This window comes from Lissotriton vulgaris, chromosome 7, assembly GCF_964263255.1.
Source record: "Lissotriton vulgaris chromosome 7, aLisVul1.2, whole genome shotgun sequence".
Lineage (NCBI taxonomy): Eukaryota > Metazoa > Chordata > Amphibia > Caudata > Salamandridae > Lissotriton > Lissotriton vulgaris.
Window position 1 is genome coordinate 481,992,482 of NC_141695.1, and position 24,642 is coordinate 482,017,123.

The window sequence follows — 24,642 nt, forward strand, 5'->3', positions numbered from 1 at the left end:
CAGCTCTCAGCCTTTAATAATATAAAGCCATCCTTTAAAGAAGAAAATAGCATTAAAGCAGCAGGATCCGTGAAGAAGAAATGTAACTATTTGCTAAGAGAGTGCTGCAGGCTCAGCAAAAGGAAAGTGCCTCTCTCAGCTATTTATACATTCACCACAGGATTTCCCTGTGCTTTTTTGAGCCTCCTACCTGCTTGACTTGGAGCTCGCACTAAGGTCTGGTGTTGTAGATGGGAAACAGCGTTTACAACACTGTCTCCACAATGCAGTGTCATTACAACGCGTTGTTCCAACGACTGCGTTATTAGTACGCAATACCATTACATCGCAAGTCATTACAACGACTTCCAGCAGGGGGTGCACTGGTATTGGATTTGAAATCCAAGACCATTCCTGCTGTTGCCCAAACAGGAGTAGGAATAATAAATAATACTATTCTTAAGTCCAGCGCTCCACCTACTGCTGTAACAACCACGTAGTAAAGGCCTGCGATCAAATCGCATGTGTTGTCAGGAGCTATATTAGTTGTGGAATATGGCTGCACAGCAGCCCCACCCACTTTAGGAGAGTTGAACCTGGGATTTAGCAGTCAGCAGGAGCAGCGTATGAAGCCGCTGAATAATTAAATTGCAGAATGGTGTACATTAACGCACTCTAAGTTGTACATAATAACAAGCCTTTTCAATGCAATAGGTCTTGCATTTGTGAGTGTTTAAGCTATTGGCATTGAAAATGGCAATGCCTTTTATTTATGTGTTTCTAAGAGGAAAACATTTATACATGGCATTGTTGCTTTTAATGCCAAGAGCTCAAACTCGCGCAAATGCAAGACCACTATCATGGTGGTCACGCCCCTTTTTTTAGACGCTGCTCGCATCTTCAGGTTGACTTGAGCAGTGTCTTACTAAAGGAGCCACCATTATAGTGAAAGCGCGTATGGTGCTTTCACCTAAAGTTTATTTTTAAAAGAGTATTTTCAAAAACTATGTAGCGCGGTTGCTAAAATGAAATAATTAAATAGGCACTGCCGCTAAATTGAATGCAGACCGCGTCGTACATAAAATAATTAAATAAGCGTGGGCGCTATAAAGCGCACCGCGCTGACATTTGAATAGAAATATGTCACTATTTAAAACAAAGCAGGTGGATGTTCTGATGCAATGGGTGGAATAGGGGAAGAGCATTAAAGAAAATAGTGCTCACCAATTTATAAAGTGACCGCGTAACAACCGACGTAAAAGGGCCAGTCCTCGTGGGAGGCTACAAGTGAAGACAAGGAGGTGACTAAGGAGGGACTAACACGCCTATGTACGAATCAAAAGCCAGAATTTACGAAGGGCAATGACATAAGCCAATGACTACTATGGGCGGAGAGTGGGTGGGGCTTTAATAATATACTGCAGTACAGCATGCCTCGCAGAGTGAGCAGCGCATGAACGCTGCCCTTAGGCTCGACCTAAAAACAAGGCGTGTGTGCGACATTTAAACAACAAGATGTTGTTCCAATGTATTGAGGTGTGAGACAACACACCCTATTTGTAGAATGAAGGCAGCAATGATTGGAGGGACGGAGTGGAATGTTTACTTGTAAGACATCCACTTCGGCAGATTGAGCTTGTCAGATCAGTTAAAGAAAGGACTCGACATCCTATGAAATTCCTTCCAATAAGAATGAAAATGGTGTCCCAGCCACAGTAAAACAAGCATTTAAAAAGCCAATAGGTCTTTCTTTTTGTCTTCGGCAGTTCTTTGCAGCAAGTGTGCCACGTCCAAAGGCCATCCCAACAATAATTGATTAAGAAACATGTAGGGTGTGCTAGCTTTTTTAAACACATTTACGATTACATGCAATTCTTTTAGGGTACGAAGTGAGGCAGCTTAAAGTCACCAGGAACAGTGAAATCCGCTAAGTGTTCATAGCAAGAAGTGAACTTAACTGCAAATGTGAAGTAAACCACTACAGAAATACCCAAGTATGCTGCATGGGCCTCGTAATCTCAGCTCCTAATATTAAATTGAGCTGACAAAAGCACAAGCCAAGCTTAGTTAAAAGAAAGGATACTGAAGCTTGAGCTGAAATTAGAAAGCTAGAAGTAGCTCAGGTGACTGCATTAGTACCAATTAAATAAGCAAAATGGAAATCTCTTGTGACAACAAACACTGCTTTGCAAGTGAGCAATGGGTACCAAAAACTTCTTCAAATGCACTGCTAAAGCAGAATAGTATAGACAGGGGAGAGAAAAAGAAAATGCATGCACTTCAATTGGAGTGCGGAAAGCAAACAAAAATATAGTTACCTGAACTTAAGCAGTGGAAACACACGTCACCAAATCAAAACTATGGTATGGAAGCTATGCTCCAGAGAATGTACAAAATGTCTTTTGACAATAGATAGCAAACCTTTTCTGTAGGCGAGACCTATGCACGCCCTAAAATGAAGAAAGTTTCTTTCCTGGAACACTATTTCTTCTGTCATTGGATTAAGAAGCATATATGGCATCAGATACGAAAAACAGTGCAGAAATTGAGACTTAAGACCTGGACACTAAGATAAAAACAAAGCAATTAGCACAGACCCGAAGAAGGACAGGCCACAAAGCTATTCTCGTGTTTTTTCAATGTTGTCACTCTATTTATGTTTTTTCAATGTTGGCACTCTATTTATGTCTTGTACTAGGTGTAAGAGGTTCTTTGTGCTGCTGGGTCTTTATTTTGACAACTTGAATCTTCCACTGCCTGCAACAATACAAAAGTCTGAAGAGAAAAAAGTTGGACTGCTTATGCAATGGCAAAAAACAGAGGCTAGTTGGGGACTTTTAAGCAGAGGCAGTTCGAGGTTGGGTTCAAGGTCCAGCTTTGTAGATGAGCATTCTGATGATGAAGATTGACATTGTGCAAGAAGTACATCAGCCTCAGGGGCTCCACCTTAGAGACACCCTACCTGTTCAGGAGCAGAATGGCCATTGCCTCATCCTATCCAGTACAAAAAAACCCTTTATGCAGTATAGGCTTTGAGGCCTACTTGTTTGTTTAATGCAGCTACACATTAAGTGTTCTTATTCCTCCTTATCAGCATGTCCAAAGGTATGCTTGGCTGTACACTATCTGGACTAGATTGCGAGAATATCTAACATCTAAGAGGGCTGCAGAATGTGGATCAGAAGAGTTGGCAGATCAGCAAAGTTGTCAATGAGGATGATAGAATCTCGTAAATCGATAAATAGAGATTTTTATCTACTTGAAAGTAAATGGGGTGAGTATCCTGGCTAAGGATTTCGTAAAATTACCCAAGTAACTTGGTAGGTGCTATTAATGAGCTCCTGAAAAGAACAAGTGGGGATTCATTTAAAAAAAATCTACCCATGAGTATCCAATAAAAGAATTATGCAGACGAAATGAGAGCAGTGGAACAATACTTAACTACCACCTGTGTGGAGTGGGCAGTCTTGGTGAACTAAGGAAAAGCCCTTAGGAACAGCATTTGCAATGTCTTGAGGATTCACTAAGCCATGTTTCCGTGAGAAACAAAACATCCGGTTGTTTACAAACCTGAAATCTAGTCAAGCATGTGCTTGGTAGCAAACTGGCATTCAGGGGCAAGCAATTAGGGCTATCCCTCTTAGTTGAAAGCCCACCAAATGACGCCTGTAATGGACTATGTGACTTGAGGTCAAATATGTGTCTACATGACAAACAGGGAGCGGGTCCTAAAAGCGAGTACGATTTGGACACTGAAGGCCACTTACTATGTGAACATTATGCAAGAAGATCCTGAGAGCAATATATGATTATGCATGGTCATCGTGAGGTGAATGAACCAAAGGCTCTGGAGCTAGGCATGGACAAGCGCAGACAGGTTTGCCTTTGGCACTGGCATCTTTTTTGTAGGACGCCATGATGGAAGGGTGGGGCCTACAAAAAACTACAGTGCATGACGTTAGAAGAGCAGTAATGGACGGATAGAGCTAAAAAGTGGAGTTGGTAAAATGAGAAGCCTGCTAGATGTTTATTAAATCTTGTCACACCTTATTCTCAGATCCTCAATGTCTTAACCCAACACTGTTCAGTACATAGAATATACCACTTTGCTTTCGGACATTTACCTCAAAGTTTACGGCCAAACAAATTCCTTTTTGTGGACTTGTGATAGAGAATGGTATTAAGACAGTGTCTTGACTGGTAGAGCTCTATCCATTGGTTGTTGACCATCTTAGAAAGGATCTCTATTAGTAATTAGTACATTCTTACACTTAACCTATCCTTCAAAGTAGGCACTTTCTGGGATACCATATTACTTGCTCAGCAACAAATCAACAGATTGACTAAATATTTGTGTCTGATGTCAAATTCAAGGAATACTATTGGGAAACCATTTAGAAACAGTAATAGCTTCTTGGATTTCATTCTTTATAATACTGCCAAATGACTTACTGGATTACTTAAGCAGAGGTTCTGTTCTAAAGGAAACTTCGCCTCCTAGTTTAGAATGAAAAGTGCTGTTGGAATGAAAAGTGCTGTTGACTTGGCCACAGATTTAGTCATCATGTTACCTCATACATTTTAAAACGGATTTCCATTTGATGCTTTACATTATGTGTTCGCAGATATCAACACCAAGAGAAAAATATGAGATGACCTCTTGCAAAGACTACTCATCCAAGGTGAAATTTTGAAAGCCCCTTCTTCGATGCCATTTTCTTAATGTCATGGCTGTGAATTTTTCAAATGTATTCCTAGATTGTTTTGTTTATAATATGTGTTAACAGCCACCAATTGTACTTTGAGTGCTTTTGCATTTCTTGGTGGAATAACTCAATTGTCTGATTGTAACAGGATTACATCCTGCAAGTCCTTATGTACCTAGGGGTAAAACGCATTTTTGTATGACAAGAGAAGGGATGGAGTAAACAAGCAACCTTGCTGGATATCTCATTAAGTATTGAGGTAGGTGCTTTAATTGAAAAGGCTACACGTTAGACCAAAGTATACCTGCAAGCGGTATAAAATCAAGGTAGAATTAAAGATTTTAGGTGCGGTCTTTTTGAGGATATAGACGTAAATGCTTTTAGGTCAGAGAGTCTTGCCAAGAGAGTGACACAATTAAGCTTTTGTATATCAGTGCGATGATATGTTAAGTATAGAGCAAAGCTTTTTAATTTGAAGAGGACAAAAAATATTTTACCAATTCCCGAAAACATCATTTTATTTGTGGTGGGGGTGAAGTTGTAAAACCAGGGAGCAGAATAGTGTTCCCTAGATTCTCTGCCAATACTGTAAAGGACAATGACAAGTTTAGAAGTAAGGTGTGCAGGAATTCATAGTTTAGCTTCTCCTGGATTGAATTTGGCTTATTATTTGGCTTCCCTCAAATAGGTGCACTTAGCAGATTGCAGTCTGCACCAATCAAATAACCAAGTCATAAATGTGCAGGTACTTGACCATAACTTTTTAACAATCTTCAAATATGTTTATCCACTTGGTAGATACACTGTCTTTGACATTAATCAATGTCTGACTGCAGAGGATCCTTTGTCACTCGGGGACAATTATAACGATCAACAGTTCTGTGATCACTGGTGTTTTGCCTCATACTATGTTTCTGATGAGAAAATGTTTCTTTGTGTTTTGGAGATGATTAATAAGTAAAAATCAAAAAATTGACAGTACAAAAATTAAAATATGTCAGAACCGAAAACGTTGGCCAAGAACAGCATCTTCTTTGAAGACTTTTAGAGCATACAAAGCGTCCAAACGGACCTTGTTAAAGTAACTTTGATTTGCAAGACGGCTTCAAAAGTAAGTTTTCTATGCAGCTAGAACTTCTTTTGCATGTGGGTTTAGTCTTCTTTGATTTCAGCTCAGCTGCACAGGCTTGTCATGTTAAAAACTACCATGTCCTTTAACAAACTGCACTTTTTAAGCTCATCATAAAAGTTATTTTATAACATTTTTATCCAGAATGTGGTAGTAATAGTCAGTTTTAGCCAAGCCTCCCAGAAACTGTATGCTGTACTGTTGCAAAAGTCATATTGTGGGCTTACTAAGAACATGAAAAAGCTTGCACCCGACCAACTGCGTGTCATTAGTTGGTTTTACTGTGACTCTAACTTGCTAACTTTCTATTGGATGGTTTTCATTGTTTCAGGCTGTCTATTTTATAATTGATACACCCAGGCAACATAGCCTCTTTCACATCTCTTTGATTGGCTGGCTTCCATGCTTATTCTGCTTGCTTTTAGGGAACTCTTTTTGTTTATCACTCCATGAGAGTCTATCTTGTGTGTTTCTCATGTCCCATGTTGCTCTTTCTCGCCCATGTGTTCCATACCCGGTGCTCTATGTTACACCTTTTCATCCATTTGTCCATGTTCTCTCATTCATGTTGTTTCCCCTTGCCTGCCATATTGCTTCACCCTTCCTTCTGGTGGGTAGCTTCACCCAACACCCACTTCCCTGTGTAGGAAGCTGGCTCTTTATATAGCAAATGAAAACCAAGGGTGTGCAGTTCCTCTCAAACAAGGGAATGAAGGGAGGAAAAAATAGTTCTCATGTTCCAAGTTTAAGGAAAAAGCCCAAATAGGAGCAAGCGCCCTCACGCACCCTGAAAGGTGTCATGCTTCATCATTTCGGCATGCTCCTCATCGGGCCAGTGCTGAAATGCCCGATGGGCATCTACTAGGTGGCTCTTTGCCGGAGATTTTTTAAATGCCATATGGTGAAGTGTGGGTGTATGGGTTGTGTTGTGTATGTAGTGTGGTGGTGAGAGGTGGATGAACATAGGTACAGTGATGCTTAGTATCAGAATATTTTAATAAAAAGCTTGCTGCCCTTAGTACAAATGTGATGTTCAATTGGGATGCGATGATCTTTAATGAGCAAGGTGTGTCGATTGGTTATATATTGTGGTGAGCATGTTACTTGCCTCTGTCTGTCCACACAGGATCAAATGGCAATTCTTCAGGATCTAAGATTATAAACCTACACTACTCAATTTAATAGTTAATTATCAGTGATATAGTAATCAGTCACACATCAGGTCTCAAAACTCAATTTTAACTGGACCTGGTCTGAAAATAACTTTCATTATGGCTAGATAGGACCCCAGGAAGATGTAACAGAGTGAAGCGCTTAGTCACATATCGGCTCTGCTTCCTCCTGGACCAGAATGAGGTACACTGTGTAAAGAATCCAGGCAACCCTTATTGGTTTCCTGGGGCAAACATTATATCATTAAATGCTCCTTTTTGTGGTAGTGTGGGCAAGAATCTTAGGCTTATCAGAGCGTAGTGCTAAGCATTAGTTGTACTCACAGAGGCAACATATAAGACACACACTCAAGAATAAATATGACACCAATTTAGAAAAATAAGTCATATCTTTATATACATTTTGATACAAAGAACTTAATTATCAAGTAAGTGCATTTTTAATTTTAGGGGAGAGGATGGAGCCTTACGGCTAGATTTTTCGACCTCAAAGCTGGGCCAAGGGTTCGAGTCTTGGCAACAATGCTCAACATCCTGTGATTCTAGGCAAATCATGTAATCTCCCTCTGCCTACCAAAAATGAATGTGCTCACGTAAAGCGCTCTGATACCGATGTCTTGGGTCTAGTTCGCGCTATAGAAAACTTAAAAAATATATATATATTGAATTTCACAGATAAGTAAACAGTTCAATGTAATGCTTCTTTACGCAGCAATGCTGTATTATAGGAGAAAAGGTCTAAAGTACAACCAGCAGTTACTTGTATCCTGTGCTGTGGGGTCCAAGTGCAGAGGTGCTTGTCGGGTTGGGTGTGTTGTGCACCACCCTGGAGGAAGGAAGAAAGAAACAAGCTGAATAGGGGGGCTTGGGGACACGTCCCGGACCGCCCAATGGAGGGCTCCAGTCACAAGGTTTCTGGGAGCAAGGGGGCAGAGTTGGTTCATGGGTAACCAGGCTGGGGCCCTTGGGTGCAGGGTAGATGGGGCAGCTGGGCTCTGTGTGTCAAAGTCCCTCGTGGTTGTTGGTCTCGCCGGCTGAGAATGCAAAATCACAACAGTTGGGCCACCCTGGAAGTAGGACTCTGTGGTACTCGTTTCCCTCGATAGCTGCTGGGTCTCGGTCCTGTTAGAGCCCCGACTGGACTTAAGCGAGCCATGGTTGCTGCAAGAGGCCCAGTACCCAGCTTATTGGTGCTGTACAGCTCCAGTCAGTCCTGGTGTCCACACACAAGGTGAGGGGACAGAATTGACCTTTAGGAGCACAGCTATCTCGTCAAGAGGGGGCTGCGTCAGGCTGGTCGGAGAGCGGCAACATGGTAAATCGGTAGCTGGTACTAGCCTGATAAGGAACACACCTCCTGACTAGCAAACCTTCCCACCAGTCCTGGTGCCGGATGGGCTTAGGGTAGGCGGTTGGCAATTCCCCTGACTGGGAAAGCCGGGGTTGCAATATCATAGGCAGTAGAGGCCTTTGAAGCCTTATGCCTTGATATGCTGATTATTTAGCCATCCCGTTCTGGAGGACAACACCTCTGCCCAGAGCAGGTGTTGTTTCTGACCTCAGAGATCGTGAGCTCTCACCTTTAGGGGGTCAGAAACTCATCTGTTGGGACAGGTCGGTCAGGACAAGTCAGCCAGTACACTAGTAGTCGGTAGTTTTTCAGGGAACACTTCTAAAGGGCCCTCTAGGTGCATGTATTAAAAACTCCAGCACTGGAATCAGTGTGGGCTTATTATTACGAGATGTTTGATACCAAACTTTTTTAGTTTCAGTGAAGCCATCGTGTAGTTGAGGAAATCGTAATCACCAGTGCCCAGTACATATACTCAAGATGGCTTCCCCGTTCACAGGCAATGTTCAAGAATCAACATGGGCATTACAGTGTCATATCTGCTCATACAGATAGGTCATCACAAGTAACATAATGCACCCTGCCTTAGGGCTGTATATTACACGCAGTGTTTTGCAGGCATGGCACACAGAAGACGCGTGCCATGTTGTATCTTCACTTTTCTCTGCACCATGTCAGGCAGCCTGCTAAGGCAGTTTGCATGAGGGTGCTAAGGGGTCTCTTAGGGAGACACAATACATGCTGCAGCCCTTAGGGACCCTCTTTAGTATCCCTGCACTAGGCACCAAGGGTACCACTTACTAGGGACTTACAGGTGGTGCAAAAGGTGTTTCCCATTGGGGAAACAACTGTACAGTTTTAGGGAAAAAGTTCTGGCACTGGGGATCTGGATAGCAGGAACCTGTCAAAATTGCATCAAATACCGGTCAAAAAGTGGGGATGACCATGTAAAAAAGGGGCACTTTCCTACAAAAGTTTTTATTAATTTCATAAAAAATTCATTAATTTTTTATAAAAAGTATTTTCATGTTACCTTTAAAAAAAAGGCTTTTGTACTAGTTTTTTTTATATGACGATCCATCTCGGATTTGTAAGTAAAAATAAAATAAAAACCTGTGTCATTCTGTTGACACATGTATCTGTGTTAAAAGTATGAACATGCCTACAAAATGAAGTGGCAGCCACATCATTGCAACTTTTTATTTTCTATTGGGCTTGCTGATCAGATCGATGCTGTACTGCATAGCTAAAAACATTGGAAAAGCCAATAGGCCTCATAGGTGAGACCTATTGTCCTCACCATTGCTTCTTTAATAATAATGGAGTTTTTATTGAAAGACATTATTTTTATCTTTGTTTAATCACAGGGTTCCTTATTTAGACAATAAATGTAGACCATTCAGTCAGTTTTCTGCATCTCAATCACTGTCTGGACAAAGTGCAGTGAAATGCTCTCTTTAACACTTCTTGATTGTCAATGAGCTTCTCACTAGCTACTTTTGGCCAAATCTTGTTGATCTTTGTACATGCAACATAGAAAACACAGCTGAAATTCCACTCTCCATAATACGTTTTTCTTCCTACTGAAGCTCTTCTGGACCCTTTGGGCCATATTACCAAAGTGAAGTATCACCGCTTTTTCGGCGAATTGTGCAGAGAAAGCGGCGATACTTCTAGCGCCCTATTAACAAGGGCATGCTAACGACTGCCTCAAGCCTACTTTGCATGTCAGCGAGAAACATCGCTAATGACATTCAAAGTGGGCGTTCCCACGTCCAACCACATGTAAAATGTGGTTGGAGGTGGTAACACCCTATTACCAAGTAAGGCGTTTAGAGAAGGAGACCTGCGATAAACTCGTTTATTGCAGGTCTCCCAACGCCTGCTCTGATCAGGTGTTAGGCATCGATAACATGGGGGTGTGGATCATAAAGCTGAATCCACCCCCCATATTATCAAGGCACACATTAGCGCTTGACAACAACTCTTGTTTTCACGCGCTATTGTTCTCTATCGCCGGCTATCGCCGGATTTAATATTGCCTACGTGTTGCACGTTGATAATGATGCGCTAACACGGCGATAAAATCCGGTGATAGCCGGCGATAGGGAAATGTGCGGTGTGCGTTTTTTAACGCACATCTTGGTAATATGGCCCTTTATCTTGAGCGGATCAGAGCAACAGGTTACCTCTACTGTGTATGACCTGTGTACAAATGTTTTTTTATGATTTCATCCACCAACCTATTCTTTATTTCCTTTCCTCCATGGTATGGTAACTGAATGTTATACCTAAGTATCGCCTGACAGAAATGTTATGGCCTAAGTATTACTTACAAAAATATTACTTAATTAGAAAATTTAGTCGTAGCTTTCGCACAATCGGTAGCCTTATACCTAGCACTTGCCCCTGGCCTTACCTGTATAATAATCTGTTGCAATGGTAGTGATGTAAAATGCGTTTTATAATAAGGTACAAGTAAATAAAAAGAAAATGTTAAGAGATAATAACAACTTGATTTTTATATAGCTAAATTAGATGTTTCTATATCCTGTAAATAATATACTTTATCATTAGGGAATTTAATGGTCTGAAATCACTGATCTTTATTGATACACGGTCAAATGGTTGTGCAAAAGACAAGAGAGTGCAGATCATCCTTTTGGTAACTTTAACTCTGCATTTCAATATCCACTGGCTCTATACAGTAACACAGCTTAAATGCATTAGAATAACAAGGCATAAATTACCTTAGTAACTGAGGATTCACAAATGAAAGTAGGTCCTGAAACAGTTTATAGAAAGAACCAATCAGGAAGAAGGGTCCAAATGTAGACAGCAGCACCTTCAGGAGAGAGGGTTTTTTCTGGTGCTTGTTATTACTAATTAGAACTTCTTTTTCTGCTGGTTCTTCATCTACATGATTCAGCATGTTCGGGGATTTGCTACTGAATGTCACATCTTGGGTTCTGGAAATAAAAGCCAACACTTTAGACCAAATCGCAAACATATGCCAGGAATATTTTACAGATCATGAATAAATTGGTCTGCAAAACCATTAAAAATCACAATGTAGATATAGGCCTGTATGATAAATTGCCAATTTAGCACCTGTGGTAAGATGTACATGCACATTTCAAATATGTGCCTTTTTTAGAGTGTTGATCTAGCACCAATTTTATTTGCATGTAGTACAATGCCCTTCGTTATGTTTAAATTTATTTCTACAGTATACGATCACAGAACTTTTGGTACTAAGCAATTTAACACAACTTGATAAAACTAACTATGAGAGAAAGACAGGGGGGAGTACGGTGGAGGATTAAAATCTAAAATAAGAATCGATGCTTCAAGAATGGAAATGTACCTCTGAAAGAAACCGTGAGATACCAAGTACTTAGTATACATTAAATCCACCCCTCCTTCTCATCCACACAGTGAAGGAACTAATAACCTCTTAGTTACAGGTGAAATCAGCTATTGTAATATTGTAGTAGCCCTTTGGCTGGCCTACTGCAGCATGCTCTTGCAACACTGGATAAATTATCAATTTTGCCACAAGCACTTCATTTCACCAATTAACACTGTTGGCAATAGGTTGTACACACCTCCCTGCACAAATAGGAATGTATCAACACTTTGCATCAGTGCAAAGTTATAAAATTGACATGCTCAAACGGGGGAAAAAAGTGTTAATGAGGTCTATAATTTTCAGCCCAAAACTTTTTTTGAGCTGGAATGTAGCTCTAAATGTAACACAGGTTTACATAAAAGGGGTGACCCTATGTCCCTCAGAACCTGGGTAAGCGCGGTTTAATACAAAGGTGGTTCTGTTGGGTAGTGAGAAATTACTTTAAAGGAAGGCTAGATCAGCTCAAAACATATTGAAAAAACTTCTCTGAAAACAAGCAACTAGGAAACAAAGTCTTTATATTTAGTAAAAAGCAATCACGATACATAAGAATTACTTCATTCTGTGATGCCACAGGTTTCAATAAATGGTAAAACCGTTAAGGAAACATGTGATGAACGTGACTGTTGGTGAGCAAAGTGATCAGTGCATTAAATCCAGTGACACATATATACAAATTATACATAGGGAAGTAAGATGGCCAGAGTGTTGAATTAGTACTCCAAGGAGACAAGGGGTAACTGTACAAGCTCCTGGAGTGTCTGGACCAGTGGTAAGCGTCGACGTTTCGACCCTAATGCGCCCCAGTTGGTGGTCGCGGCGGGTCTTTATCAAGACAAGGGACAGTATGGGGAACAGGTAGAGATATCGCAGCCTGGTGGGTAGCCAAAAGGTCAAACCCCGTGTTCAAGTGAAGCAAATCGCGGAAGAATGTGCTGTGGTTCCGACCACGATCACGATCCAGGAGATTGTATAGTTACCCCTTGTCTCCTTGGAGTACTAATTGAACACTCTGGCCATCTTACTTCCCTATGTATAATTTGTATATATGTGTCACTGGATTTAATGCACTGATCACTTTGCTCACCAACAGTCACGTTCATCACATGTTTCCTTAACGGTTTTACCATTTATTGAAACCTGTGGCATCATAGAATGAAGTAATTCTTATGTATCGTGATTGCTTTTCACTAAATATAAAGACTTTATTTCCTAGTTGCTTGTTTTCAAAGATGTTTTTTCAATATGTATTGAGCTGATCTAGCCTTCCTTTATAGTAATTTCTCACTACCCAACAGAACCACCTTTGTATTTAACCTCTAAATGTAACACAAACAGCATTTTGTGCTTTTCTGAGTCCATCCCATGGGTAAAAACACAGATTTTTGCATGAGGTCAGGCGTACTATTGCAGGCTATTAAGATGTGGATCTCTTTCTCAGTACATCTACAGGATAGACATTAATTTATTATTGGGGTATATTTGTCATTGATGTTTTTCTTGATATTAGTTATAACCAACTGTTTCTCTTTGATGAAGTTCCTCAGACAGTTCATTTGTTATAAATGAACAATGATTCACAGTTGTAATGTCCAATCTTATGTGTGCTGTATTGCACAGGAAACTCCACCAAAATGATCCAAATCCACGTTGAAAAGTCGGTAACCAATTTTTATTCCAAATACATACAGCAGCCGACGCGTGTTTTGCCCGGCAGGGCTTTATCAAGGCTGCAAAAATTTCATATAAAAATATCACAATATACCCAAACATTTTCCTAACATCTATACAAAACTACCTATCCATCATTAAAACATCCAAATCCCAAAGGCTTCTAAGAATCTGTGTGCAGAAAACATCACCCAAGATGACAACACTAGCAAGATAGATCCACCCTAGAGGTTAAATCCCCAACACACTGAAAAAGTGATAAAGAATGGTACCAAAATCACCATAAGTTATTTTAGTATCTGGCTGTTCACTCCAATATATGGAGTGAGGAAACATACGTATTAAATGTGCCTATTGTCACCCAAGAGAAGGAACTAGTTGACCCCCACAGAGCAACATGTGATGTGACTATATTCGATACCCCTACTTGATTAGTTAAAAAAATCCGAGATTCAATTCTCACCTTGTCAATAGTTAGTTATTTCATTGATATTATTGTTTCAGTCCATCTTATATGAGATACTTGTCTTTGTTAAAACCATTTCACTGTTAACGGAAAATAAAACTAGTTCTATGTGATGTCCCAGACACACATGTAAATTTGACATCAACATACAATTAAATAATGCCCTTCATCTATCAATTCCCTTAGAAATGTAATTGGTCCTCTCATGCAAAGTGGATGTTACATATTGACCAAGTTAGTCATCAATACATCAGGCTGCATTCATATGACTGTATATATACAATCCATTCGCTTAGTCCCGGGATTCTTAACCCGCTTACTTAGGGATTGATCTGAACATACAATCTAAAATTGATGGTGATTGGATTTGTCATCATGACTACCTTATCAAATATTTGGTAAGGTTTGGAATTTATACATCTTGTGCTTAGTGCAGCTTTTGTTTTTCTAGATTAGCAGTTTTTCTCTTTGTTGCGAATCTTGAACGTTGTCCTTGATCTGGATTCTTTTGCACAATCTTAATGAAATGGTTTTAACAAAGACAAGTATCTCATATAAGATGGACTGAAACAACTGAATATACACCACACACCTTCACAAAACACTATGGTGCAGATGTGCAGGCAATACAACAAGCTATTGTTTGCCAGGCTGTATTAAGAACACTTTTTCAGACCATTGCAACTGATACAGGTAGCCACCGCTAAGGAAGTAACTGCTGTATAGTCTATGCAAAAGTATACGATCTGCATGTCATATGCCTCAAACGGAAAATGCTACTTACTAGTAAGCATCTGTTCTTGGCATGTAGAGCTGCAGATTTGTGTGCACCCACCAACCTCCCCAGATACCTCTATCTGTTATAGTACTATCTTACTAAGATACATTACACCTGGACATCTCTTTCTATTTCTTACTACTCCATTGTGACCCTTTGTGGCAAAAACAATCTGAAGATGGAGTTGATGCCCATGCACACTATTGTCCTAGGGAGGAGACACTTACCTCGTGACTACAAAGACATCTTCCAAGACAAAAACAAAGTGAAAACAGCCGAGCCCAACACCAGATGGCGATCTATGCAAAAGTATATGATCTGCAGCTCATATGCCTCGAACATATTGTTTTTGATGATCGATAACAGCTTTAGTGCATGATACATAGTAAATGTGGCCCAGCCCAATTTTTTGCCATTCATACTACTCTGCAGATTTCTTTACAGTGTTGTGTTGTACAAATCTTGAAAAATCCAGATCAAAGTTTATAACTGAAGATGGCATTTAATAACCTGGCTCTGAATGTGATTTTCATCAGACTTGATGTAAAAATCTCACCTTATACAAAGGCCCTTGGGGAGCCAGAAGCAACTCTTTCCTGCTATGACATACCGGTTTTGCACAGACCAAAGAAAGGGGAGGGAACCAAATGGGTGCATTGCTAGATTTATATGTTAAGTATAGCAAAAACTCAATCAAAATGAAGCAGGCTTCCCATAATCTTTAGTTAATATTCATAAAGATGATGTCCACTCATGGTACAAATGAAAAAATACCTTTTTTATTCATGCACAAAATCCATAATGAAACAGGTAATAGTCAGCAGTTCAGTAATTCAGAAAAAAAACCATTGCCCTGCCTCTCTGAATCCTGTATTTCACAGGAATATCAACACTATTACAAATATTTTGCAGAGAAATGTTGTGTTTATGTTTCATGCAACATCCATAAAAAGTGTCTTTTAGATCAAATCAGTATCTCTCATTTGAGAAATTGGAGGGGGTCACAGAGATTATGTGACTGGTGTGGCCAACTGGGTGCTGACTGGGGGAGGGAGGATTTGGGGAGGATGGGGGCACTGACCTCAGGTGAAGTGCTGTCTTTATCAATAATGTAGGATTTAAAAGCACCTGCTGCAGAGTTCTTTGTGCGTGCAGTTTTCAGGCAGCAATACAAATGTCATGATAACTCCTGTGAATATTGTTCATGCTAGACAGAGAGATCTGATGTTTGTCTAGGGACAGTTTTGACTTACCATGAAGTTGCGCAGCAGTTGAAATGCTTGCTGTAAAAAGCAAAGCGATACCAAAGGGGATGATGGGCAGAGCATTTGAGCAAATCAAACACTCACCCCCAGTCAACTGATCTGGATTTAATCTATCACCATTCTTTAGCTCACTCCACCACCCTAGTTCAGACATGGTCATATGTAAATCAGTCTGACCCTGTGCCTCATGGGAACTGATGAGGATTGTGAATCCAAAACCGGTCCCAGGATGCTTGTTTCCGGTCCAGGGAAGACATGGCTTGGCAGTTCGGGCTGGACGGTACCCATGAGGCACAGGGTCAGACTGATTTGCCTATGGCCATGTCTGAACTGGGGTGGCTGAGTAAGCTAAAGAATGGTGCTGGATTAAACCCAGAACAGTTGACTGGGGTTGAGTGTTTGATTTTCTCAAACGATCCGTCCATCATCCCCTTTGGTATTGCTTTGTTCGCCCTAAGTTGGCAGGGTATGCCCAGATGTGGGTTCCTTTTTCACTCTACCACTGGATTCAATATAGCCTGGCTGATGAGGATTATGAATCCGAAACCAGCCCCAGGATGCTTGTTTCCGGTCCAGGGAAAACATGGCTTGGCAGTTCGGGCTGGACTTTTCCCATGAGGCACAGGGTCAGACTGATGCATATGGCCATGTCTTAATTGGGGTGGTGGAGTGAGCTAAAGAATGGTGATGGATTAAACCCAGATCAGTTAACTGGGGTTGAGTGTTTAATTTGCTCAAATGCTCCGTCCATCATCCCCTTTTGTATCGCTTTGTTTGCCCTAAGTTAGCAGGGTATACCCAGACGTGGGTCCCTTGTTTACTCTACCACTGGATTCAAGATAGCCTGCCTGATGAGGATTATGAATCTGAAACTGGTCCCAGGATCCTTGTTTCTGGTCCAGGGAAGATATGGCTCCGCAGTTCGGGCTGGACTGTTCCCATGAGGCACACGGTCAGACTGATTTGCCTATGGCCATGTCTGAACTGGGGTGGTGGAGTGAGCTAAAGAATGGTGATGGATTAAACCCAGATTAGTTGACTGGGTTGAGTGTTTGATTTGCTCAAATGCTCCGTCCATCATCCCCTTTGGGATTGCTGTAAAAAGCAGATCTGTATTTTATGCGGATAGCAGAGTGGATTAGTAAAGCCAGCCTTTACTAGCACTTTAAAAAAAAAATGACTTTCAGAGAGGGGCTATGGAGAGATGAGGCGCATGTTTGCTGGGTGGTAGTGAGGGTACAAAGAATGAGGTTACCTGGGGGTGGGGTGCCATAAAAGATTGTCACACTGAGCGTTACCAGCACTAAGGATGGCTGTGATCCCCAACATAGGCTTGGCCCAGGGCGCTCCAAACGCTTAAGTTGTCCCTGACTACCACCAGCCTTGCTGACTTAGAAACAAAATTACAGACCCCGTCCTATTTATGGCTTAATGGCATTCTCTTTAAAGTGGACTTCACTATGGTTGTGTTCATACGGACTGATGTGCACTAATGTGTTGTATTCACTAATGCCTTGAATCAGTTCACTGGAATGTCCACCTGAGACTCTTTCACTAGCCCAAGTATGCGACTTGTGACCTCTATTATGGTAATGCATATAAACACAGAAGCAAGGGATTGATTTTAAAATTCATACCTGTATATCTAAAGCTGAAGAGAAGTAGATATGAATGCGCTTTTAAAACTGTTTACGATTTATGTGCCCTACTCCTACTTATGTCAGTGGCATGCATTGTTAAAAAATAAAATATTTCCTCTAATATTTTTTTGATTCCTTGAAATGAAAAAATAAAATAGCAATGCATGAGTGAATACTCTCTCCTGCTCTCTGTGTGTTTTTTAAACGGGTTGTTGTGTAAACCATGTGTTCACTGTAGCATATCTAACCCACTGCTCTCCAAATATTTTCAGCTACGCTGAGCCTTGTTAAGACAACCTCATGAGCAATGAACAGAGTCCAGGTTATTTCAAGTGTTGTGGGTTGTATGTCAGAATATAGCAACAAAAACATAGACCTCCCAAAATATAGTGGCAAAAACATTGCCAACCAGAATATTGTGAAGTTCATTATATTTATTTATTTATTTATTTTTTAAGTTTTATATAGCGCGGACAAGATCTTTGCAGATATCAGAGCGCTTTACAGAAATAGGAGGTAGGGTAGACAAACTCTTGAAACAGTACAATATTCGGAAGTGAATGAGTTGCAAGGTGAGGTAGCAATCACAAAAGAGTATACATACTAATAACAATCAGGAAACAATAATATAGAAGCCGTGCAATGTTGAATCGAATAAGATAATAGCACCCCAGAGGGTGTATAAACACACTGTTGAAAACAGTATAGTAGTCAGTAGTAAGTGAATTTCAAGTTAGCAGAGCAATCAAATCATAGTATAAACCCTAATAAGCAATCTGGAAACCACTAGTATAACATCCGTGTAATGATTTTGATCCAGTAGCACTCAAAAAAAACGAGTCTAACACAGATAAACATTCACGTAGCCGATAATGTAGGAGCCATGTAATGTTATTGTTCCAGTAACAGTAGGGTTCAGGTGAACTTAGCCATAAGGATGGCTTTTACCTCTTTCTTGAAGAGTACAGTGGAGGGGATAAGCCTAGTTTCTGGCGGGAGTGCATTCCAGATCCTAGGTGCCATTCCTGAGAAGGAGCGTTTTTTCCTTCCGGAATCTACGGGGTTTCAGGAGGAGATTTTTTGTGCTTCTGTTGGATCTTGAGCCTCCTGATATAGTCAGCTTGTGAGTGAGGTAGTTGGGTGATTTGTGGTATACGGCCGAGTGTGTCGGTACACAGTTAAAATATCGAGTAGGAAATATCGACCTACCATAATATCGAGTCTGAAATATCGAAGGTGCATAATATCGAAGGCAAGAATATCGTAGGACAGAATATCGGCCCAAGGTAAGTAATATCGAAATACTTAATATCGATGTAAGTAATATCGAAGTAAGTAATATCGATAGCATATATATCGATGTTACTAATTTCGATGACACTAATATCGATATTTGTATTATTGTATAGTTTTTTATTATGTATGTGTTATATGTTTAATTTAAGTATTTAAAATAATTACTATTATATGTGTATAAATGTTATATAATAATAAATAAATTTATAAGTACATTTTATGTTTTTGTACCGGAGCGGGTTGTGGGTTTATAGGGGAATAGGGTGGGAAGTAATTTAATTATGGTAAATTGATTAGTAATTAGTAGGATTTATTAATTAATTATAATGAATTGGTAATTATGTGAAAATAATAGGAAAATAATTTTAATTAATTTATTAATTGATATATATGTTCTGTAGCGAGTTGTGGGTTTATAGGGGAATAGGGTGGGAAGTAATTTAATTATGGTAAGTTGATTAATAATTTGTAGGATTAATTAACTAATTATAATTAATTGCTAATTAATATTGATTAATTGGGAAAAAAATTAGTTGATTAATTGATATATATTTTCTGTAGCGGGATGTGGGTTTATAGGGGAATGGGGTGGGGAGTAAGTTAATAATAATTAATTAATTAATATATGTTTTTAAAAATTTATATTTAATTTATTGGGAAATAATTAATATTAATTAGTTAATTAATTATTATTATTTTGTACATATTTAACATTATTAATTAATTGGTAATTAAATAATATTAATTAGTTACATTAATTAGAGTAATTTATTTATATATATTTTTTAATTACTGTTAATTATTTAATTGGGGAAAAATAATATTAATTATTAAATTATATTAATTACAGCTAATGTGCTAATATATTTACTTTATTTGTTATTGTTCATTAATAATTAATTGCTAATTAAATAATATTAATTAAGTTTGGGTAAAGGAGTATTTTTAGGGTTTAGGGTCAGTTTTGGGTTTTTGGGTAAAGGGGTATTTTTAGTGTTCAGGGTCAGTTTTGAGTTTTTGGGTAAAGGGGGTTTTTTAGGGTTCAGGGTCAGTTTTCAGTTTTTGGGTAAAAGGGTATTTTGAGGGTTTAGGGTCAGTTTGCAGTTTTTGGGTAAAGGGTTATTTTTAGGGTTCAGGGTCCGTTTTTAGTTTTTGGGTAAAGGGGTATTTTTAGGGTTCAGGGTCAGTTTTCAGTTCTTGGGTAAAGGGGTATTTTTTGGGTTCAGGGTCAGTTTTCAGTTTTTGGGTAAAGGGGTATTTTTTGGGTTCAGGGTCAGTTTTCAGTTTTTGGGTAAAGGGGTATTTTTAGGGTTCAGAGTCAGTTTTCAGTTCTTGGGTAAAGGAGGGGTATTTTTAGGGTTCAGGGTCAGTTTTCAGTTTTTGGGTAAAGGGGTATTTTGAGGGTTTAGGGTCAGTTTTCAGTTTTTGGGTAAAGGGTTATTTTTAGGGTTCAGGGTCAGTTTTCAGTTTTTGGGTAAAGGGGTATTTTTAGGGTTCAGGGTCAGTTTTCAGTTCTTTGGTAAAGGGGTGTTTTTTGGGTTCTGGGTCAGTTTTCAGTTTTTGGGTAAAGGGGTATTTTTTGGGTTCAGGGTCAGTTTTCAGTTTTTGGGTAAAGGGGTATTTTTAGGGTTCAGGGTCAGTTTCAGTTCTTGGGTAAAGGGGTGTTTTTTGAGTTCAGGATCAGTTTTCCCTACTGTTGCACTCTCTGGAGTAGGAATAGAAATTTTTACCCTTACGCTATCCAACGTTTTATTTAATTAATTGTTAAAATATCAAATATTTATTTTATTTTTTATATTACTTACATTTTATTTATGTTAGTCTTTTATGTTTGTAAATGTGTTAGTAAATTAGAATATATTTCATTAATTTATAAATTCGTAAAATAATTATTAATACTTATTGTTCAGTGCATATATATTACATATTTACTGTATATATTTAATTAATGTATTCTTAATATATATGTATTATTTATTACTTTTAAATATTATTAGATACTTTTAAATATGTTTATTTTATTTATTAGTCTTATAGACTTAATTTTACATTTATATATTAAAAAAAAAACGATATTTTTAACATCGATATTTCTTACATCGATATTTTTTTTCTCGATATTTTTGTACTTACCATGTTGTAGATAGGATGTCGATATTTTTGCCCTCGATATTGTTGACTCGATATTCTTGTAGGTCAATATTTCTGTATTCGAAATTCTGTCAGTGATTCGAGTGTGTCATACAGGCAATTTTCAGCTGAACTCTGGCTTCAAAAGGCAGCCAGTTCAGGGCTTTTAAGTCGGGGGATATATGCAAGTGTTTTCTTGAGCCAGTGATGAGTCTCGCGGCCGCGTTCAGAGAGGCTCTTAGTGGTGCCGTTGTTGTTAGGGGAGCCCGCTGAGAGCCACAATTCCGTAGTCTATGCGAGGAATGACTAGTGCTTGTACAACAGTTTGGAAGTCCTTGGGTGGTAGGAAGGGTTTGAGTTTTCTCAACGTGTTGATTTGGAAGTTGGCACCCTTAGTTGCTTTGCTAATATGCTGCTGCATGTCGAGATTGGAGTCAAGTGTGATGCCAAGAGAATTTGCAGAGTCCACGATGGTGGGCTGGACATTGAGTGCGGTTAGCTGATTGAGCCAGGTTTGGGTGATGGCCTTTTTCGCAGGAGGTGAGATCAGAAGGAACTCAGTTTTCAGAGCATTTAGTTTGAGGTGATTATCGGCCAGCCATGCTTGGGTTTTTCTTAGTGTGGCATTCAAAAGCTTGACATCTTCAGGGGATTGTAACTTGAGGTAGAGTTGAGTGTCATCAGCATACATATGGAAGTGTACATTTGATGCTTGAAGCAAGGTAGTCAATCAATCAATCAATCAAAGACATTTATAGAGCGCACTACCTACCCGTAGGGTCTCGAGGCGCTTTGGGGGGGGGGGTGCTGCTACTGCTCGAACAGCCAGGTCTTGAGCTTCTTCCTGAAGGAGAGGTGGTCTTGAGTCAGGCGCAGATCGGCCGGGAGGGAGTTCCAGGTCTTGGCGGCCAGGTAGGAGAAGGACCTTCCTCCTGTGGTGGCTCTGCGGATGCGTGGGACGGCGGTGAGGGCATGGCTGGCGGATCGGAGGTGGCGTTTGGGAGCGGTGAGTGGTTCCATGACGAGGTTGAACAATGTGGGGGATAGGGAGGAACCTTGAGGGACGCCTAGTGTTACGGGCACAGGTGCGGACAATGCGTTATTGATCTTGAAATTCTGAGACCGGTTGTGTAGAAAGGACGTGAACCATTTGAGAACAGTCCCGGATATGCCCATTCTGGTATTTAACAGCTCCAGTAGATTCTCGTGTTTGACGGTATCAAATGCTGAGGAGAGATCAAGAAGGATGAGGAGGCAGGACTCATTGTGATCCAGGATTTGGAGGGCGTCATCAATTATGTGTGTCATAGCCGTTTCCGTGCTATGTTTTGCTCTGAATCCTGATTGGTGAGGGTTGAGGAGGTCAAACTGATCAATGTGTTTTGTCAGTTGAAGTTGTACGCATTTTTCTAGCAATTTGGCCAGAGTGGGGATATTGGTGATAAGTCAGCAATTGTTTAGGTCGGCCGGATCAGCTGTGGGTTTCTTGAGTATAGGCGTGACTTGCCCTATCTTGAGGGAGTCTGGGATGAGTCCTTGTTGAAGGGAACAGTTGATGATTTTGGTCCAGAGTGGGAGGAGCAGGGGGGTGAGGGCTTTAACAGCATTGGCAGGTAGGGGGTCTGTGAGGTGATTGGCGGGCTTCAATGTGCCGAGCAGCTTGTGAATTGATTCTTCAGAATAGGTGTCGAAGGACGTCCATGAATCGTTGTTTTTAGGTTGAGTGTTAGTTATGCATATGGAACAGGAGTATCGACTTACATCCTTGAGAAGATCACTTCTTATATTGTCGGTCTTTTGCTTGAAGAAGGCAGAAAAGTCTTCACAACTTGGAATATCATTTGTTGAGCTGTTAGGTTGTAGAGGTTGCGTCTTGGTTTGGGTTTTGACTAACTCGAACAGTTTTCTTGGTCGGTTTTTTGCTTGATCCAGCTGTTGGCTTAAGAAGACTGATTTCGAGCGTTTGATTTTTCTGAAGTAGGCGTTTCTCTTATTCTTAAGCGTTCTAAGGTGCATTCATGAGGGGTCAGATCTCCACGTGCGCTCTGCCATGCGCATAGCACGTCTGTCTTCATTGAGTCTACCATCATACCATGGGCTCGAGGTCTTGGTGGAGACTCTCTTCAGTTGCAGGGGGGGCGGCTTCATTGATTATTGCAGTCATAGTGTCTTGGTAGAGGTCGGTCAGAGAATGAACATCAGAGACGCCCGTCAGGGGAAGTAGCCGACTGCCTGTGTGGGCGGGCAAGGAGTTTGGGTTAAGATTCTTCATGTCCCTCTTCCAGATCTTGGTTTTGGCAGGTTGAGCCGGGTTAAGTTTGACCTTTTCGTTGATGAAGAAGGTGATAATGTGGTGGTCTGACCAGTCACAGGGTTTTATTGCCTCCAGCTGGGTAGAGTCTTCTTTGGAGATGATAAGGTCAAGGATAGAGCCTTTTTCATGTGTTGGACTGTTGCAGATTTGGGTGAGGTCAAGCGCGTTGAGGAAAGTTTTAAGGCTATTCACCACAGCGTCTTTCTGGTCGTTCCAGTGCAGGTTGAAGTCTCCCAAGTAGATTTGAGTGATCTGACGACCGGCGTTGGTGGTTATCGTGTCCATGAGTTGTTGGGTGAAGGCGAGGTTGTCCCCGGGTGGGTGGTAGATGACATGAAGGGAGCATACAGGTTTACCCTCGCTAGCAATATCGAGGCACATGAGTTCGCAGGAGGTGAGGGACCTTTAGTGACATCGAGGTTGCTCCTATAGATGCATGCGATTCCCCCGCCTGTCTTGCCATTTCTGTCGAGTCTAATAATGTGATAGTTGGGGGGGACTAGTATGTCCATTATAGGTGTGGAGGCTTCAGTTAGCCAGGTTTCAGTCAGAATGGCTAGATCGAGGTCCATTGATGAGATGAGATCCGCGATGCCGGAGGAGTGTCTCTGGCCGATCTGCAGTTGAGCAGGATACATTTTAGTCTGGGGGTGAGGAGAGTGGACGAGTGTTCAAGGGAGAGGGGGACTTTTCTGAGATTACTGGGGACGGAGCTTCTGTTGCTCAGTGTGGGGGGCCTGAGGGGATTTGTGGGAATCGTCGGTATGGGAAAGTGTGTGGTGGGTGGGTGTTTTGTGGGACCAGAGCCATATGAGCGGAGTAGGGTGTATAGGTCTCGGTCAGAGAGGGGGTTTAGGGTGCGACGGGGGCGGCCGGTGGCCTTGCGATCGAAGATAGAGGGCCAGCGCGGGGAGTAATGTGTAGAATGGTTTGAGGGGCGAGTGGTGTACTTGTTGGGCGCAGAAGTGGTGGGTAGGGGGTGTCTGGGGTGTGCGAAAAGAAGTTCTTTGATGGTGAGAAGATCTTCTTTGACTTGTAGGAGGGTGGATATGATCATGTCCAGGGTTGGATTGGGGATGGTATTGGGACTGAGAGCAGTGGATGAGTGATTGAGTGGGGCAATGGGGTGGGCACTGGATCGATTGGGGCGGGACGTGCACTCGATAGTGCAGGGTTCTTCGGCCGTGGTAGGTGGGGTGGCATTTGATGGGTGGAAGAGATTGCGAGCAAGGGGCGTGGATGAGGAAGGGGGGAGGTTGGTAGCGTAGGTGATGGGGCTAGTGGAAGACGGCGCAGGTGAGTTGAGGGATGAGTGTAGGCTGGAGAAGGAGGG

General features: G+C 40.8%; 1 protein-coding gene across 1 annotated transcript in view; it reads right to left on the bottom strand.

Moving 5' to 3' along the window:
• ABCC3 (ATP binding cassette subfamily C member 3) overlaps positions 1-24,642 on the bottom strand; it is a 624,389-nt gene that overhangs the window by 265,208 nt on the left and 334,539 nt on the right. Inside the window, exon 8 of the mRNA XM_086930544.1 lies at positions 11,088-11,306. Within this exon, the coding sequence (XP_086786670.1) occupies positions 11,088-11,306 (219 nt within the window). The remainder of the gene's footprint in view (positions 1-11,087; positions 11,307-24,642) is intronic.